At 41.6% G+C, this 19,006-nt stretch overlaps 1 protein-coding gene across 1 annotated transcript in view; it reads left to right on the top strand.

The window, feature by feature from the left end:
* Cemip2 (cell migration inducing hyaluronidase 2) overlaps window positions 1–19,006 on the top strand; it is an 87,096-nt gene that overhangs the window by 46,957 nt on the left and 21,133 nt on the right. The window contains exons 12-18 of the mRNA XM_004652983.2: window positions 2,661–2,749; window positions 4,774–4,905; window positions 6,559–6,594; window positions 7,519–7,674; window positions 9,974–10,151; window positions 13,886–14,101; window positions 18,744–18,952. Coding sequence (XP_004653040.1) covers window positions 2,661–2,749; window positions 4,774–4,905; window positions 6,559–6,594; window positions 7,519–7,674; window positions 9,974–10,151; window positions 13,886–14,101; window positions 18,744–18,952 — 1,016 coding nt within the window. The remainder of the gene's footprint in view (window positions 1–2,660; window positions 2,750–4,773; window positions 4,906–6,558; window positions 6,595–7,518; window positions 7,675–9,973; window positions 10,152–13,885; window positions 14,102–18,743; window positions 18,953–19,006) is intronic.

The following is a 19,006-nucleotide window of genomic DNA, read 5'->3' as shown; positions in this document are numbered from 1 at the left end:
AAATAGACCCTGAACCCTTCAACAGTTCAGCGTGTGCATGTTCAGGCTCATAGACACACACACACACACACACACAGTACATCTCCTCATATTTATACACACGTGCATGTGTGACCTCACTGATTCTGTCGTAGAAGCGAGCTGTGTGTCCTCGCCTTCTCACTGTGCTCCTGCCAGTCACACTCCATCCTCCCCTCTCACCTTCTTTCTCCTCTTTAAGGTCATGTTTCTAGCATTTTTCACATTAGAAAATATGTTTTCTTTTCATTCACAATGTTGGTTGAGTGCTCTTTGAGCATTTAATACTGCAGAATATTTAAATGGTGAAATACTGTTTAAGAGTATTCAACTTAATTTAAAACAGATTCAATTACTTAAAGGCCATTTAGAAGCTCCAGCTTCCATAGTACTGGACATTCACCCTGCCCTTTCCTGGTGAGGAATATATTTGGTTTATTTTGTGCTCACAAAGCACTTTAGTATTTTGTGTGTGTGTAATCCCTGGATCCTTTATGCTGCTGTGACTCACGTTAAAGTTGAGCTAACATTTCCACATGTGACCCATAGATGGTCCTTTGGAGAGATCTGTCTTTATGAGAAGCTTAGAACATTTTCATGAAGAATTGAGGGAAAAGAAAAACTTCTCTGTGATTGTTATGAGCTGAATAAAGCTAATCATTATTGAAAATAGCATTCAGAGGGAGAATCCTCACATTTTAAAAAATATACTATACAAAGTACCTTTTTCTAATCAAGTTTTAGTGTCCTATGCCATATAGTAATCGCTTGTTGATTTTAAGAATATTAAATCTGAACAGATAATTACATTTCAATTTCTTAAATTTGGGAATGAATCTTCAGTATAATGTTTTGTAGCTAACGAAAATTAAACTCTAGAAATCCTCAAATGAAGCCCACCATGTTGAGTCACTCACACACAGGTACCGACGTGTCGAGCACACTCACCAACCCTGGGGCTTCGATTGCTGAGGCTCCTGGATTTCCAGGCCAGGTCAGCCATGTTCATCTGGCTGCTTCTGGATTCCATTTCAGTATTTCATGAACACATTGAAGTATATGTTCGCAGTCAAATTGCTTACTTTTAGGCCTGACCTACACTGTATGTCTGTTCAGTAACTGGAACAACTAGTTCCCTATTTGCCCAAATCAGAAAATCTGGGTTTCTCTTGTTGCTTTTCCTTCTCCCCGCACTTTTTTAAAAAAAGATTTTATTTTTATTTATTTATTTGAGACACACACACATACACACACAGAGGGAAGGAGGGAGGGAGGAGATGGGCACACCAGGGCCTCTAGCCACTGCAAACAAACTCCAGATGCATGTGCCACCATATGCATCTGGCTTATGTGGGACCTGGAGAATTGAACCTGGGTCCTTAGGCTTCACAGGCATGTGCCTTAACCACTAAGCCATCTCTCCAGCCCCCCCCCCCCGCCCCTTTTTAAGGTAGGGTCTCACTCTGGCTCAGGCTGACCTGGAATTCACTATGTAGTCTTGGGGTGGCCTCAAACTCATGGCGATCCTCCTACTTCTGCCTCCCCAGTGCCGGCATTAAAGGTGTGCACCACCATGCCTGGCTTTCCCTGCACATTTTATCAGTTTAAACATGGTGTCACATCTGTCTAGTAAAATCCTTACCTCACCTAATTTCCTCTGCTACTACTACCAGAAATCTGGGTCCTTTCCTTTCTCTTCTGAATAACTGAGGCATCTCTTACATTATTTCTTACCTCTTTTCTTCCCCCTTTCAATCTGTCATCCCCATCTTTTAGGGTCTCTTTGTTTTTCTTGTTCAAGGGATATTTGCTTGTAAGACTTCCACTAGATTCTTGTCTTAGGTCCTCAGTTTACTAACCTTGCATGGCGTCTCTTCAGCCTTCCTTCCCTTTCCTCCCCCGTCATTCTTGTTATTCTGTCTAGAGCTTTTTTTCCCCCTCAATGCTTCATGCTGCCTTTTTCTGTATGCATTTTTTTATACAGACTCCTGAGTGCTTTATGCCACCCCACCCACTCTTTTTAAATATATATTTTTAAAATTTTTATTTATTTATTTATTTATTTGAGAGTGACAGACACAGAGAGAAAGACAGATAGAGGGAGAGAGAGAGAATGGGCGCGCCAGGGCTTCCAGCCACTGCAAACGAACTCCAGACGCGTGCGCCCCCTTTTGCATCTGGCTAACGTGGGACCTGGGGAACCGAGCCTCGAACCGGGGTCCTTAGGCTTCACAGGCAAGCGCTTAACCGCTAAGCCATCTCTCCAGCCCCCCACCCACTCTTTTGCATGGCTGATTCCTCCCTATTCTGTGTGATTCACTCCCAGAAGTTGCTGTCCCAGCCCCATTGGGGGCATTCTTTGCTGCCAGTGTGTCATTGGTTTTCTTTGTCTCATGCTTACCCTATTGGACCACAGTAGTTTATTCGATCACACATTACCCTGGGAGTTTTTATGGCAGCAACAGCAGGGAATATCGCTTACTTTGTAGTCAGTGTGTAAGGCACCAAGTGCACGTCAAGTAAGGATTTGTTGACTCAGTGAGTAGGTGCTTTTCGCTTAGCTCCCTCCCCCCATTATGGAGTGAAGGTGATAAACTACCTTAGGATCCATGTTCATTTCAGTCCATTGTTGTATATTTCAGGCTGGCTTATTTATTGACAAAGGCGTCAAAACAACCAACTCCAGTGCTGCTGACCCAAGGGAATACCTGTGTCTGGATAACAGTGCGAGGTATAGCTGGCTCTGTAACTCCCTCAGCTTAACTTTCAGATGCAAGCACACTGCTCTTTTCTCTGGAAATGCATGTGCAGTGAAGTTTTGAAAGCTTGTGGAAGGGTTTTGCAAACACTCTGCTGTCCCAGGTCCTGAGCTCTTTTCTGAATTGCCAAAGAAGTCAATGCTTTTCTCCCTTTTCGCTGTGAAAAATGTGGTAGAAAGAGAGACAGAGATGTAGAACAAGGTTTCAGATTCGGAGAAGAGTATGACTCATTGAGAAATGAGCTAAACTAAGATGTTTCCACCTAATCTCCCCAAACCAAAGCATATAGAATTTATGCTCAGTGGTCAGACTGGAATATTGCATTGAGTTTATTTCAAAGGGAAAGATCCCAGATGTGATGATCAGGCTGGCTTTGGCTCAGCTGCTTGTAGCCTCGGGCGCACTTCCGAGCCAGGCTGTGGGCTACTCTCCCCTGTATCCACAGAATGTGGTTGGGATATAGATTCAGTATGGTACTCTGACTTGCTGCATATCAGCCAAAGTAAACAAAATGTCTCAGATGGAAGTAAAATGTTCTGGAAAATATGGTAAACTAAAGTTATATTAGGTAGAATCCATGCACATATATTATTTTTCTATACTTCAAGTTCACTGAGCAGTGTTTGAAGTTGGATGGGTGCCAGATTTAACAGGCTCTTGCTAGACATTTGAAAGAAGAATGGCAGGCCCAGTTATTATTAAGGGAACAAAGCAGGAACCACAGTGGAGGTTGATGAATATGACTTATGTATGAGCCAGGATTCTTCCCACACATCACTAAGGCATGAGACCAGGAAAAAACTGGGCAAAAAAAGTATGGTTGGGAAATTACTCATCTGATTCCTCAAAGGTCAAGTTAAACATGAACTCTTTTAGAGCAATAATTAGGTAGCGTTTGAGCAGCCTAGAAATGATGGCTTTATGTGAATAAAAGGTGCTGCATATCTTGGAGGTGATCCACATATGAAATGGGAAATAGGATCAGACAGAAGAGAAGAAAACTAAAAGAAGAATGTTTGCCAATAAGTAAAGAAATCCATATTGGAAGGGTTAATTGTAATTGATAGACTTAGTAATGTGTACTTTGCCAAGGTAGTGTTGCCAGAAAAATTCTGGAACACAAAACACAATTGGCTTTCTACTTTGCCTTAAAAATGATTTCTATAATTTGAATGTATGTGTGTGCATATATAAGTGAATGAGTATACTTACAAATCTACTGATGTTATAAGTAGATTCCATCATAAAACACTTTACTCGTTATAGCTTCAGGAGTACCTTTCCAGAGTCATGTACATGATGCCATGAAAATGGTTATTTTTTTCTCTGTACTGGATTTGTTTCTCTTACCAGTTTATAGATGCATTTATATTGATAAGGAATTGTACTTCATTAGGGTGTTGTTACTGAAAAGAACTGATTATAGAACAAGAGGCAAAAGACATTTGGCAGCTGTGAATACATTTAACTTAGCACATATGTTCATGCAATCCAAATATGAATGAAAATGACAAAATATAAATGAGTAATAAGAAGTAAACTCCAGACTTTTGGGATACAAAAGATATATTCATATGTTCATCAGAGAAGAAGTTGACTCATCACTTAATCAGATGAGCCTTTTTTTTCCGTCTTTAAGATGTGATTTGTAGGAATGCAGAGATGAGAAATCTTAAGACAAAACTTAATTTGAAACTGGGAAACTTCTATGAAGGTTAAAAGAAATCATTATAACCATCTAGTACAATTAAAGCAGAAGAAAGTTAAGAGAGGGCTGGGAAAGAAACTGAAATTATACAGATGTGGAAAATTGGGACCATTAACTCTATTTTCTATATACCAAGTGACTTGTAAGTAAGTTGTATCTTAAAATTTCTTGACTTGTTTATTTTGTAGTAATGAAATAATTCTTGACCTTCTAGCTTGTAATTAAAAGTGGACAATTTTTGCCTTTGGTTCATTTTTAACAAAGCTCTATTTTCTTTTAACCCCACAGGTTTCGGCCTCATAAGGATTCAGACCCTGAAAAGCCACGTATTGCTGCTGTAATTGACAGGCTCATTGCTTTTAAAAATAATGATCATGGAGCCTGGATCAGAGGGGGAGACATTATCGTTCAGAATTCAGCGTGCGTATTCTCTACAGAACTAATATCTGCTTGCACTTGTGATTATTTTTTTATTTCTTATTTTTTTATTTTTATTTTTATTTTTTGGTTTTTCGAGGTAGGGTCTCACTCTGGCTCAGGCTGACCTAGAATTGACTATGTAGTCTCAGGGTGGTCTCGAACTCACGGCGATCCTCTTACCTCTGCCTCCTAAGTGCTAGAATTAAAGGCGTGTGCCACCATGCGCAGCTGTCATGTGATTATTTTTAAGGATTTACTTTTCAAAACAGGGTCTTGTGTAGGTTTGGCTGGCCTTGAAATCACAGTTTAGGTGAGGTTTATCTTGAACTCCTGATCCTCCTCTCCCCACCTCCATGTGCACCACCATGCCTGATTGGATTTCTTTTCCTTTCTTTTCTTTATTTATTTGAGAGAGAGGGTGGGGGAGGGAGGGGTGCACAGATAAAGACAAAGAGTATGGGCATGCTAGAGCCTCTAAACCTCTAGCCACTGCAAAAGAACTCCAGACACATACGCCACCATGTGCAACTGGCTTCTGTGGATACTGGGGAATTGAACCTGGGTCCTTAGGCTTTGCAGGCAAGTGCCTTAACTGCTAAGCCATCTCTCCAGCTCTCGGGCTTTTTTATTTTTAAACTGAGTAGAATGAAAGTACAGTGGTGGTTCCTGGAATCATATTACTATCGTTGTTGGTAGACAGGACGAGCTCTGAGGAAATACACTGACGTTTGACAGACGGCGGCTGTTTGGACTGTCTCATTCTGCTGCTTTCATTGGAGCTGAACTTGTCAAATGACATGAGAATATTTCATGAGACTGACCAGAAACTGGGAATTTAACTTTATGTAACACACATGGTCTGAACCCAAGAGCTAAATAAAGATTTCAAAATGACCTGGATTTTTTTTCTTCTTCCTCTTGGAAACACCTTAAAGTTTTTCTGATTTTTCTTGACTTGCCATACAAAACAGAAGCTGTGTAATTCCACCTTGACTTTTCTTTCTTGGCAGGAAGCATCTCACTTGCTTTTTTCCATTTTTATGATTTAAGAGAGGCCTGGTGCTAAGATTGAATGTTCAGAAATCTAAAAACCTTTCATTTTTTTCTTATACTGACCATAAACGTCTTGTCTTTTCATCATCATCCAAAAACTTAGCATTGTATTGAATCTGTAGGAATTACTTAGATCTCATACTGAAAAATTTTGAAACTATATCTGTGCTCCGGTTGTTTCTACAAATAATTATAGAAATAAAAATATTAGCTGACATTTATATCCTGCCTGCTGTGTGCCAGACACTGTTCCACATCATGAAATTATTTAGTATGTTTAGTTTTCTTAGGAATCCTATCAGAAAGGTTATATGATAATTTTAACTTAGAGATGAGAAAGCCTAGGGAAAAAAGATGTTGAGTAACTTGCCCAGCAAATAATTGCTAAAGCCAGCCTTTAAACTTGGCACTCTCATTTTGGAGTTTGTTTTTGATGGCTGTAAAATCGGGTTTTTTTTCTTTTTTTTTTTTTTCTTTTGGTGGTAGCAGATAGCAGAGTAAATGGCAGGACTTCCTTTATTTCAGTCTTACATTTAGAGAATTGGAATTGTCTCTTATATGATACGATGACTTAAACTGTCTTGTTCTGTTTTCTCTTAGATTTGCAGATAATGGAATAGGACTGACCTTTGCCAGGTTTGTAATAGTTTAAAAATACTTAACTTGATTATTTGGAGCTCCAAGAGAAAAATTACCCTTGGGGGGAGGCAGGTGTTGGTATGAATGTTTTCTAATGTATCATCATGAAGATTTGTAGGATTGTTTTATAATGTATTCATATGAAGGCTAGTAGGAATGTTTTATAGTATATTAGCATGAAAAAAGCCCTGTCTTCATGGTACCACTACATGGCCCAAACCATATGTATTGGCTGGTTGAATTTTTGCCAAAGTCTACAGAGGGATAGGTTGCTCAGGAGGAAAACCTCAGCTTCTGAGCCATATCTGCAGCCCTTTTTGATACCTGTGCTTCCTGTGGCTAGTGACCACTCCACAGCCATGTTAATCGTGCTTGCCACTTAATTGTTAGATTATGGGAAAGTCATTCTCCTTTGTAGTATCGTTGCTTGAGACTAGTCAGCTGCTGCTACTAAATTATATTTCATATGTTCATGTATAATTTTCAAGCTGTTTATAAGAGGCATTTTCACAGTACAAAGGCAATGTCTAAGGACTTTATAATGTATATTAGAAAAACGTATTGCCTTTAATTTTTAAAATATTTATTTAATGTTTAGAGAGAAGAAATGGTCACCCTAGGGCCTCTTACTACTGTAGTCAAACTCCAGATGCATGTGCTACTTTGTGCATCTGGCTTTATGTGGTTACTAGAGAATCGTACCCAGACTGATGGGCTTTGCAAACAAGTGCCTTTAACCTCTGAGCCATCTCTCTAGCCACATATGTCATACATGTGTGTGCGTGTCTGTGTGTGTGTGTGTGTACACAAACATACATAAATACATACATATATTTAGCATTTTAAGTTATAACTTCTTTTTGGGGGGTCAATTTATACTTCTTAAACAAATGTATCTCATGGTTGTCCTTGTTTTACTAGTGATGGAAGCTTCCCAAGTGATGAAGGTTCTAGCCAGGAGGTGTCTGAGTCTCTCTTTGTGGGTGAGAGCAGGAATTACGGCTTCCATGGTGGGCAGAACAAGTACATGGGCACTGGAGGAATCGACCAGAAACCTCGGACATTACCCAGAAACAGGTGTGCAGCACTTTGGTTCTGGAATCATAAATTTGAATAATAAAAACAGAGCTTAACCCTCAAGGAGATTTTTGTTATTGGGTTTATTTTTGTCTTATTACTACTAATAATGCATTGTATGCATTAATTATCCTCACGGAATTTTGGAGCATTAATAATTAACTATGGCGTATTTCATTATCAGTTTTACAACAAAGAAGCTGTTCTTATTCCTTATGTAAGACCTTATATAAGCTGATTTTTTTTTTTTTTTTCTCCTCAAGACATACAAAGTTGCCAAACCATGAACTATGATTAGGTCAGTTTTCCCTCAATTTGTGATGGTGGTTTTCAGAAGTAGCCACTGGAAAAAGGAAATTACTTAGTGAAGAAAATGCCAGTTGATGGATGTCCAAGCTGACTCAAAGCTACAGTTGACAGCATTTGAGAGGGCGGAGGATGAGGAAGGGAAGAACTTGGCATGTTTTCTGTCATTATCATCAGAGTCATTAAAACAGCAGTCGGCACTAGAAAGAGGCCGCAAAGCTTTTAGGGGCATTGTGTAAGTAATCCAATACTTGGTTCGAAGATGCCCTTTGGAGTTGTCCTCATTTTACTCATGAGAAAACTAGGTAGAGAAAAAAAAAACAAAACACCTAAATCTCATTCTCGAGACCTCACTTCTGAGCATGTGCTACAGTCCATGAAGAATCTGTTTCTTAGAGGCGCACTGTCTCTGGACACAGGGCCCAGGGCACAGCAGGGAGCAAGGCAAACAAGCTGCCAGCTTTCCTGGTTCAGTCAGGTTTCCTGTGCCTGTCTCTGCTCCAGTGCTTACGTTTGCGGGGTAGTGAGCCGCAGTACGTGACACCCTGAGTGAACCTCTGCTGGATCAGGGAAGTCGCTAGGAAAATCACTTCATGACCTTTTTTGAAGGAGGCGGGTATTGAGGATCAAACTCAGAATCACATACATATGAGGCAAGTACTGTACCACTAAGCTCTAGCCAAGGTGCACTTTAAGAATTCTCAGAGCTAAATGTATTACATGCTTGTCAGGGTCTGTTCTAACTAGCTCATCTTCATTTAGTCTTCAAACCATAATGGGGCTCACACGGTCTTCCTCCTTTTTACACATGACAGCATGCTGAGGTAGTGCAGGTGTAATTTGAACCCACTTGTTTTGGCTTTACATTTGTTGACCTTGGTATAGACCACAGCACAGTGGTGACCAACCCTGCTCTAATCTTTTCATCTTACACCTACGTACAGCTGCATTGCAGAATGCTTATTGTGTCTTTGCTAAGGACGATTTTGTTTTCCAAAAATCAGCAAAATATTCTCATGGATTAATGGATGTAGTTTTAAAAATATTTATTTATTTATTTGAGAGAAGGAGAGACAAGAGACAGAAAGAGAGTGTATGAATGAGCTCACCAGGACTTCTTGCCACTGCAAATATATTCCAGATGCATGTACCACTTTATCTCTGGTTTTAGGTGGGTACTGGGAATCAAACCCAGGCCGTCAGGCTTTGCAAGCAAGCACCTTTATCCACTGAGCCATCTCTCCAGTCCCCAGATCTAATTTTTCTTTCACTGATATTCACAGTCTTTTCTGTATGGGTGAGTTATTTTGATTTGTGCCCTTAAAAATAAAGCACACCTCAGAAATATTTAACCAAGCCTTGTTTTCTTACTAGTGTAAATTCTTTTACTAGAAAATACTGTCAAGGTGCTTAAGAATCCTGGAAACTCCATTAAAAATTTTAATAGGTGAAGACAAGGAATTTAGAATATTATAGGATTTTTCCAGTTCATAATTTATGATGGCTAAGAAGAAAGGAGAAAATGAACAAAAGGAAAATTTTGGCTCTTTTTGACAGAGTAAGCCTTGAGGATTTATGCTTTTGTCTGTCTGTCTATCCTGTCTGTCATCTGTCAATCATTTATCTATCATGGTACTGAAGATGGAACCTGGGCTCTTAACTGCACTGATTCCAAGAAGTCAAAGTTGCTTCTTTGGAGAGGTCTCTGTTCAACTCACAAGAGCACGTCTCTCCCTGCCTGGCCTATTGTATCACAATAGCATGTTATCTCCATAGCTCGAATTATCTGACATTATCCTTTCGTTTTCTATCACAGGACATTATTTATTTTACCTCATTAGGGGATGTGTCTTGATTAGCACCATATCCTGGAATTTTGTTCCATGCTCACAGGATTATTACCTATATTTTATAAAACAAATAAGTAATGTTAAAGAGACAGGCCTTCATGCATTAAACGGAATCTTTTTTTTTTTTTTTTTTTTTTAAACAGGACATTCCCAATTAGAGGCTTTCAGATTTATGATGGGCCCATTCATCTCACAAGGAGCACTTTCAAAAAATACGTGCCAACCCCAGATAGGTACAGCAGTGCGATCGGCTTCCTTATGAAGAATTCCTGGCAGATAACACCCAGGAATAACATTTCCCTTGTGAAGTTTGGTCCACAAGTAAGTATTTTCTCATGACTCCTACACGGTGACTGTGGTAGGAGAGGGGAAGCACATCCCCAAAGACGAAACACAATGAATTAGCACTGAGTCTGGATGAACATGAAGAACAATATCTGTAGCAGCAGCTCCTGAAGCCGGCCATGTACTATCCATTGAGTGCGAGGTGAGAAGAGATGCCTCATGCGGTGGGAAAATGACTTAAAGTGACAGCACACAGGGACTGCCCAGTTTGATAAGAATAAGTTGTGATTCTGTCACATTCAGTGTAATAGGCTGAAGGTGGACCCATGTCCACTATGAGATTTGGGTTCTGTCTGATATTTTACTTTTCTAATATTTCTTCCGAGACCATCTTCTGGGGCCGGCAGGCAGTTGCCGAGCGGTGTGGCGAGCTCGGTGGAGTGTGCGATAGGCCGGGGGCTTCGGAACAAGGCTGCGTGGTTTCTGTGAAGATTGCAGACATGACTTAGAATTTGTATTTGTAGTTCAGTGGCCCTCAAATATGGCTTTTCTGGGGGGAGGGTAGGGAAATGGCTCAGTGGTTAAAGACAACATGCTAAGCCTGCTAGTCTGGGTTTAATTCCCAGTGTCCATGTAAAGCCAGCTGCAAAAAGTGGTGTATGCATTTGGAATTTGTAGTGGCAAGAGGCCCTGGCACATCCATCCACACACTCACATGCACACATGTGCACATGTGCAAATAGAAATCTTTTTAATTAGAAAAGGAAATATTTTTCTTTGTTCTGTGTGTGCGTGCACGGATAGGCCAGAGGATCTTGGACATCCTCACCTTCCACCTTGTTTGAGACCAGGTCTCTTACTGTTCACCGCTGCACTTACCAGGCCAGCCGGACTTCAGTCTTCCAGGAGTCCGTTTCCCCTCCCCATGTCATTATAGGTGTTCTGAGACTCCGGTTGGCTACAGCATCTGGTGTTCTACGTGAGTCCTGGGAATCTAAACGGAGATCTTCATGCTTGCCCAGCAAGTGCTTATCCACTGAGCCATCTCCTCTGCCCCAGAAACATTTTTTTTTAGCAGTTTTTAAATGACTTTATTTATTTGAGAGTGAGAGAGATAGATAGATAGATAGATAGATAGATAGAGAGAATGGGTGTGCCAGGGCCTTTAGATAGGTAGATAGATAGATAGATAGATAGAGAGAGAGAATGGGTGTGCCAGGGCCTTTAGCCAGTGCAAACAAACTCCAGACACATGCGAATTCCAGACACATGTGGCACTTTCTGCATCTGTCATATGTAAGTACTGGGGAAATGAACCTGAGTCCTTAGACTTTACAGGCAAGTGCCTCAACAGTTAGGCATCTCTCCAGCCCATTTCTTAGCAGGGTTGTTTTTTTTTTTTTGTTTTTTTGTTTTTTGGTTTTTCAAGGTAGGGTCTCACTATAGCATAGGCTGATCGGGAATTCACTATGTAGTCTTAGGGTGGCCTCAAACTCATGGCAATCCTCCTACTTCTGCCTCCCAAGTTCTGGGATTAAAGGTGTATACCACCATGCTTGGCTTCTTGGCAGTTTTGACATTGCTTTCTTTACCCATAATCCATAGGACAATCTGATTCAAGCCCCAGGCTTTCTCCATCTTGCAGTTCCCCAACAAACCATGGCACAAGAGGCTGAGCCTCAGGTCTTCCAGGGCCCTGCTTCCACAGGCAGTTAGACCTGGAACCTGGAACATAGCTCATTGTTCATGTCCACACACAAACTCGGGGGGTGCCCTAGATAAAGGAGGGCTTGAGATAAGCTCTTCAAAGTCCATAGTGAGAAGTGTGTGGTGGCTCATGCCTTTAATCCCAGCACTTGGGAGACAGAAGTAGGAGGATTGCTTTAAGTTCAAGACCAGCCTGAGACTACATAGTGAATTCCAGTTCAGACTGGGTTAGAGTGAGACCCTGCCTTAAGAAATCAAAAAACAAAACAACAACAAATTCCATAGCATGAGAGAATTTGTGTTTATTACATTAGCAGCTCATCCAACCTGTCTATATGCAGAAAGCTGGGGATAGTTTGCAAAATTTGTTCAACCTGAAGAAATGAAAAATGTGCCCCAAACTCAGATTTATCCACCAGGGAAAAGGGAGAGCTAGGAACCTGGAGCCGCTTGGCTTCAAATATCACTCTCTTCTGTGGAGATGCCTTTCATTAGATGTTCTTTTGGGAAGCAGACATCCCTAGGTGGTGAGTGCATGAAAGCATTTAGAAGCCAGGCGTGGTGGCGCACACCTTTAATCCCAGCACCCGGGAAGCAGAGGTAGGAGGATCGCCATGAGTTGGAGGCCACCCTCAGACTACATAGTGAATTCCAGGTCAGCCTGAGCTAGAGTGAGACCCTATCTTGAAAAATAAAAACAAAACAAACAACAAAAGCATTTAGAGATGTGTTGTGTGGCTTGACTATGTTGTCTACTAACGAGAAGCAGTTAAAGACTGCCTCGTGTCCCCTGCAGCCTGCCTTGTAACTGGTATTATGTGTTCAGTAAAGGTTTTACTTCATTCTTTTGTGCTAGGGATTGAATCCAGGCCCTTGCCACGTGCTTGGCCTCTAGACTTGAAGGTGACTCTGCCTGACACGAACGTTACTGAGCTGGGCATGTTCTGTGTTGAGGAAAGAGAAAGCATCGTCTATTTTCCAACAGATTCTAGTGAGTTCAGTAGTCATGTAGCCATACTGTTACAGTCAGGTCCACCCGACCAAGAGCAGCTTGTGGGGAAAAAGGTTTATTCTGGCTTACAGATTCGAGGGGGAAACGATGGCATGTGCAGAGGGTGGACATTACCCCTTGGCCAACATAAGACAGACAATAGCAACAGGAGAGTGTGCCAAACTTCGGCAAGGGGAAACTGGCTATAATACCCGTAAGCACACCCCCAACAGTACACTGCCTCCAGGACGCTTTAATTCTGAAATCTCCACCAGCGGGGGACCTAGCATTCAGAATACCTAAGTTATGGGGGACACCTGAATCAAACAACCACACATGTCAAGTCAACACTGACATGACACATCAGTTTTGAATTGTGCTTAAGTTTCCAAATGAGAGTCATATGAATAAGTATTTAGAGTGAAGTAAAATGATTAGCTGCATATATCAAATAGATTTCTTTTAATCAATGTATAATATGCATATTTTGTATATAATTTTTAAGTTTTGACAAATATGTATGATTGGTTTTTGGTTTCTCTTATCACAGATTAATTTTGTTAGAAGAGGTAATAAGTGGAAAAATAAGAGAATAATAATAATAAAGATGAGGCTTACTACTTGACAACTAAGCTTCATGAGGCTTTAGAAACTTTTGTTCGTCAAACATGTCTTTATATATTTTATTTTATTTTTATGAGAGAGAGAGAATTGGTATACCAGGGCCTCCAACCACTGTAGTTGAACTCCAGATGTGTTCACTACCTTGTGCACATGTGTGCACTTGCATTACATTGTGCATCAGGCTTCCATGGGATCTGGAGAGTCAAACATGGGTCCTTAGGCTTTGCAGGCAGGCACCTTAACCTCTAAGCCATCTCTCCAGCTCTAAACATGTCTCTACTTAAGTAGAAAACCCTAAGGACCTGGGAACCACCCAATGAACTGACTGGGCTGTTTTAACTATAACAGAGTGATGGTTGTGTGGGGCCATTGCAGAAGATGCTGACCAAGTTAGCAGGATCCTCACTTGATGATGTCATTGATTTTCTTTTTTTCCCACTGCTGCCAGGTCTCTCTGAATGTCTTCTTTGGAAAGCCTGGCCCTTGGTTTGAAGATTGTGAGATGGATGGGGATAAGAACTCCATATTCCATGACATTGATGGCTCTGTGACAGGATATAAAGACGTTTATGTTGGAAGGATGGACAATTACCTGATCCGCCACCCGAGCTGTGTCAACGTCACTAAGTGGAATGCAGTGATCTGTAGTGGGAACTATGCCCAGGTAGGCCCAGCAGGCAGTCAGGGCCTGAGCCAAAGGCTTCTGGTAACATGGCTTCTGGGAGAAGGACCACAGCATCTCAGGGTGGTTGGAACTTGCCTAAGTCTAGTTTTTCAGAAAAAGAGTGGGGTATGGAGAGAGGAGAGAAAAAGGAAATGTTTTCTTGAAAGCTCCCCCAACCAGTTTAACAAGTGAAAAAGTGAGCTGCAGAGACAAATCTGCCATTGCTTAAATGTGGTTGAGGCATAGCTGGAGAAAGGACACTCACTTTTTCTCTTTCTTCTCTTCCCTGCCTTCTTCTCTTCATCTTTCTCCCTCCCTCCCTTCTTCTTCCTGAGATAGGATTTTAGTCTCTGTCCAGGCTGCCCCCAAACTTGTGGTTGTCCTCCTGCCTCTGCCTCATGTGGGCTGAGATCACAGGTGCGCATCATCCAGCCTGGCAGGGGCACGTACTTCTTACGTGTCAGGTTTTCTGGCTGTGCTCTAGCCGAGTCCCTTAGAGAAAGTGCCTCCTTTGTTGTCAGCACCATTATTTCTACTTAGCTGGGGAGTCTGACTTCTGAGACCAAATGTCGATGAGTCACATAGAAAGTGAGATGCTCTCAAGGATGGATTGGATATGAGTAGTCAAGGAGTTCAGGAAAATTCTTCTAATCATATTATGCTGTAATGTGTGGGAAGGAGATGGTATGATGGTATAGATTAAGAAGCACTCAACTGAAGTCATTGAGCAAGTATATATTTTAACAGATGTAAGAGGCTCATTTGGTTGCAAGGTAGAATATGTAGTTGAGAGCACAGACTGTGGTGCCGGACTGCCTGTGTTTGACTCCTGGGGTTTTGTCACTTGTTGAGATGTGAGTTGGGAAAATCAAAAGTACCCTGTGCCCACGCATAGGAAGCATAGTGATTGTTTTCTCCTCTGAGGCTCTTGAGAGAATATAATGCATGGAGCATATGGTGTAGTGTCTGCTGCTACTTGAGGAGCAGGCCTCAAAGTTGCAAGTTGATTTTATTTTTATTTTGCACGTGCCTAGTATGCATGTTGGTGTGTATGGCATGTGATGTGTGTCTAAGTGTGTATGTCTGACGTGGCACGTGGCATGCTTGCCTACAGTTGCTCTAGGGCAGCTTAGAGTGCCACCTTCCATCACCCACTTGCCTGCTTCTAGCTTGTGAAGGAGCTTGCTGTTTGTGAGCCCCAGTGATTCTCAGGCCTCCACTCCCCGCAGGATGGAAGATACAGTCATGGGTGGCCATGCCTAGCTCTTTATGTGCGTTCTGGAGATTTGCACTCAACCAGTTTCTCAGGCCCCCTCAGGCAACTCATGCTTGCATAGGTAGCCCACTTTCCCACTAAGCCATCTCTCCAGCCCCGTGAAGTTGATTTTAACATGAGGTTTGAATGAATGAACAGATTCGAGAGCAAAGGTATCAATTGCCCAGAATGTTAGAAGAGGCAGAATCTCTCCCCCATAGGTTAGACAATATGATTGTAGGATTTAATAATAGGCTGTTAAGCTAGGTGTGATGGTACATGTCTGTAATTTTAGCACTCATAAGGCTGATGTGGTAGATCCCCTTTTTAAGGCTATCTTGGACTTCATAGGAAAACCATGTTTCAAAAAAAAAAAAGGAGTGTCTAGGGATATTTAAAAACAAATAAGACAAAGGAGGCTGTGGAAATAATTGAGTCAGTAAAGTGCTTGTCTTGCAAACATCAGGACCTGAATTTGGTCCCCAGACTCAAAAATAAAGCTGGGTGTGATGGTCTGGGTTTGTAATCCCAGCACACTGAGGAGTCAGAAGTACATGGATCCCCTCAAAAAGGTGGGTGTAGTTCCAGAAGAATAACCCCCAAGATTGTCCTCTGGCTGCCATGAGTGTGTGTGCGCACACACACTCACACTCAAAAAGACACAGAATAAACACTAGCGGAAGGGTTCATGGTAACATGGAGAACTGGGCTGTCTCGGCCCAAAGGTTGAGAGTAGCTGCGTTTGCTTTGTGCTGCTGGATGCCTTTGTTGTGTGGGCTTTTCCCGAGGAAGGGCCAGTGCTGTGCTCGTTCCCTCCTCCTGACCTTGGCTTAGTCAGCATGCCCAGAAATGAGCATATGTTTGTGGGCTTTACTTGCTAATACCAGAGTGCTTGAGTTTCTATCCTATAGCCTTCTGCTGCTGGAGTGCCTTAGAGCAGAATTCTTTACTCTTCTGACTTTGAATCATGACTATAAAGCCATGTTGTTCTTAAGTTTAAAAGCCTTTAAGAATGTTTAGATTCTGCTCTGTAGACAAGACAAAGGCTTAAGCAGGATGAAGAGTAGACAGTGTTCCTTGTTTATTTTATTAACTGTTTTATTGTGGAATTTCTCATTCTTATGAGCAAATTTAAAAGGAAAATGGCAATATAGGACTGAGTCCTGAGGGCGCAAGGAGGAGATTGTGCATTAATTTTACCATAATAAACTAGAAGCGAAGGTTTAAAATGTGATGATTTTCCCCTACTCACTTGTCATCAGAACTGCTGTGGCTTCAAATTAAATGTCCACATCAATACTTGGAATGTATGAGTACTCTGAAATTAAAACTAAAGCCAACACAAGAGTGAGCCTGCTGCTCTTGTAGCTGCCGTTTCCATCAACTTCTTGCTAACTATGTACACATGTGTGCATGGGGATACCTGTCTGCCCTAAGTCTTAAAATGGCATGTGGTTATGATGTTAAATATTCACTAGTGAAAATGATGTATCTTTAAATCAGTTTAAACTCACCTGTAAAGTATATGGCGATGAGGGCTTGAAGTTTTTTAAATTATACTATAAATATTAATATTATAAATATTAACTATAAATATTATATGTTCTAACTTATTCAAGACTTACACAGCAAATTTTTCACCTGTTTGTGGTTCCAATGTCATCATATGAACCTAGTCTTTCTACCTTACAAAGAAGAGTTGTGATTTTATCTTTATTTGTAGATGAAGAAAGAAATGAGTCACTTAATAACTCCCTGCAGATTCTAGGAATAGGAGAAGCACAGGTCAGAAAATCTCTCCTGAGGATTTGCGACATGAGCCAGAAACCCAAATCTGCAGCCATTTGATTTTACTCAGAAGTCCTGTGGTATATATATGAGCCAAAAAGTGGAAGAAGCAATTAGACCTCAAGATAGAAGAGTCATTATTTAGCTACTTGTAAATGTTGCTGAAGAGAATTTCTGTCTGTCTTGGCTTGGCCGAGTGGAAGGCAGAGAGGTTCTCAGGAAGAGGACGTTAGCCTGGGGGACGTACTATGCTTCCACAGCTTATCCGCAGGCAGGAGATATGGGGTTTACGATTCTGTATCTCTCAAATATTTGGTAAATATGATCACATTTAAGAAATAATGTAGAATATGTGATAAAAGCTATATTATATATGTATTCAAAAGAAGACAGTCACTTTGAAAAGTATGAGCTGGTCATGGTGGCTCATGCCTTTAATCTCAGTACTTGGGAGGCAGAGGTAGGAGGATCACCATGAGTTCAAGGCCACCCTGAGACTACAAGTTCCAGGTCAGCCTGGACTAGAGTGAGCCACTATCTTGAAAAATAAAACAGAAAAGTGTTTCCTACTTTCTTTTTTGGGGGGGGGGGAGCGTTGTGAGTTCAAGGTAGGGTCTTACTCTAGCTCAGCCTGACCTGGAATTCACTATGTAGTCTCAGGGTGGCTTTGAACTCATGTCCATTCTCCTACCTCTGCCACCCAAGTGCTGGGGTTTAATGCATGCACCACCATGCCCAGCTGCGTCCTACTTTCAAGTCTTAGGTAGTGTCAGTAGACAAAACCATTAAAGGCACAAGTTAAGATGATAGAAAATAGAGGAGCCCGTGTGGCCAAGAGCATGGAAGTGATAGAGACTTTCAGCTGCATTGTGGATTAAATGTCAGTATTTGGCAAATGCTTTATTCTCCCAGAGAATGTAGTCACTGGTACTGATTTGATTTAGGAATCATTCCAAGGTTTGTCTCATGGAGGCCACATTGGCAGGAGGTTTTGGTTTGGCATGGAAAGTGGCTCAGATGCCACTGAATAAATTAGGATGTTCAAATTTGTCTCAGCTTAATAGTCAGCTTAATAGTTTTTTCCAGTGGCTGCAGAGTGTTCTATATAACTTTTTCTTTGAATGGGTAAAAAAAAAATGACTTGGGCTAATGTAGGTCACAGAAAATTGAAAGCCAATGCTCTAGGGCACGTGAGTTTTCTATCTCTTAGATCAGAGGGCAGCCCTTACGTTTGCCTGCAGGGAGATCCGTTTTCCCTTGGGTTTCTGACTTGTTTTGGCCGCGTGCTTGTCAGATCGAGGAGTTTCTCTGACAAGCTGTGGACACCGCAGAAGTGTTCTATTCTGTTGAAAAAGCTGGCCTGCACTGCTGGAACTACTGATGACGACCTTGGCCAGCAGAATGAGGGTCTGTTTTTACCATGTCTGGCTTAAGCAGGCTGCCTTGTAAGCATCATTTAGCATGTCCTCGGTCACTGCTCCTTTTGTCTGGCACTTACCGCCAAATTCTTTTCTAAGTAGACTGTTGACCTTGGGCTGCAGTTTGTGGAGCTGCTTACAGTATCGTTCACTTCCTTCAATGCTTACCTTTTTCTTCAAGGTCTATGTGCAGACATGGAGCACCCCAAATCTTAGTATGACCATCACACGAGATGAGTACCCATCCCACCCCATGGTGCTGCGTGGCATCAACCCAAAGGCTACCTTCCCACAGTACCAGCCCGTCATCATGCTGGAGAAGGGGTACACCATTCACTGGAACGGACCAGCGCCACGCACTACATTTCTGTACCTCATAAACTTCAACAAGTATGTGTACTGCTGTCATTTCACGCAGACGAGTAGGTAGTGACTGGATGGAGA

The sequence above is a fragment of the Jaculus jaculus genome, chromosome 1 (genome assembly GCF_020740685.1).
Source record: "Jaculus jaculus isolate mJacJac1 chromosome 1, mJacJac1.mat.Y.cur, whole genome shotgun sequence".
In the NCBI taxonomy this organism is placed as follows: domain Eukaryota; kingdom Metazoa; phylum Chordata; class Mammalia; order Rodentia; family Dipodidae; genus Jaculus; species Jaculus jaculus.
Note: the sequence above shows the minus strand (reverse complement) of the source record. Positions and strands in the feature narration are given on the sequence as shown.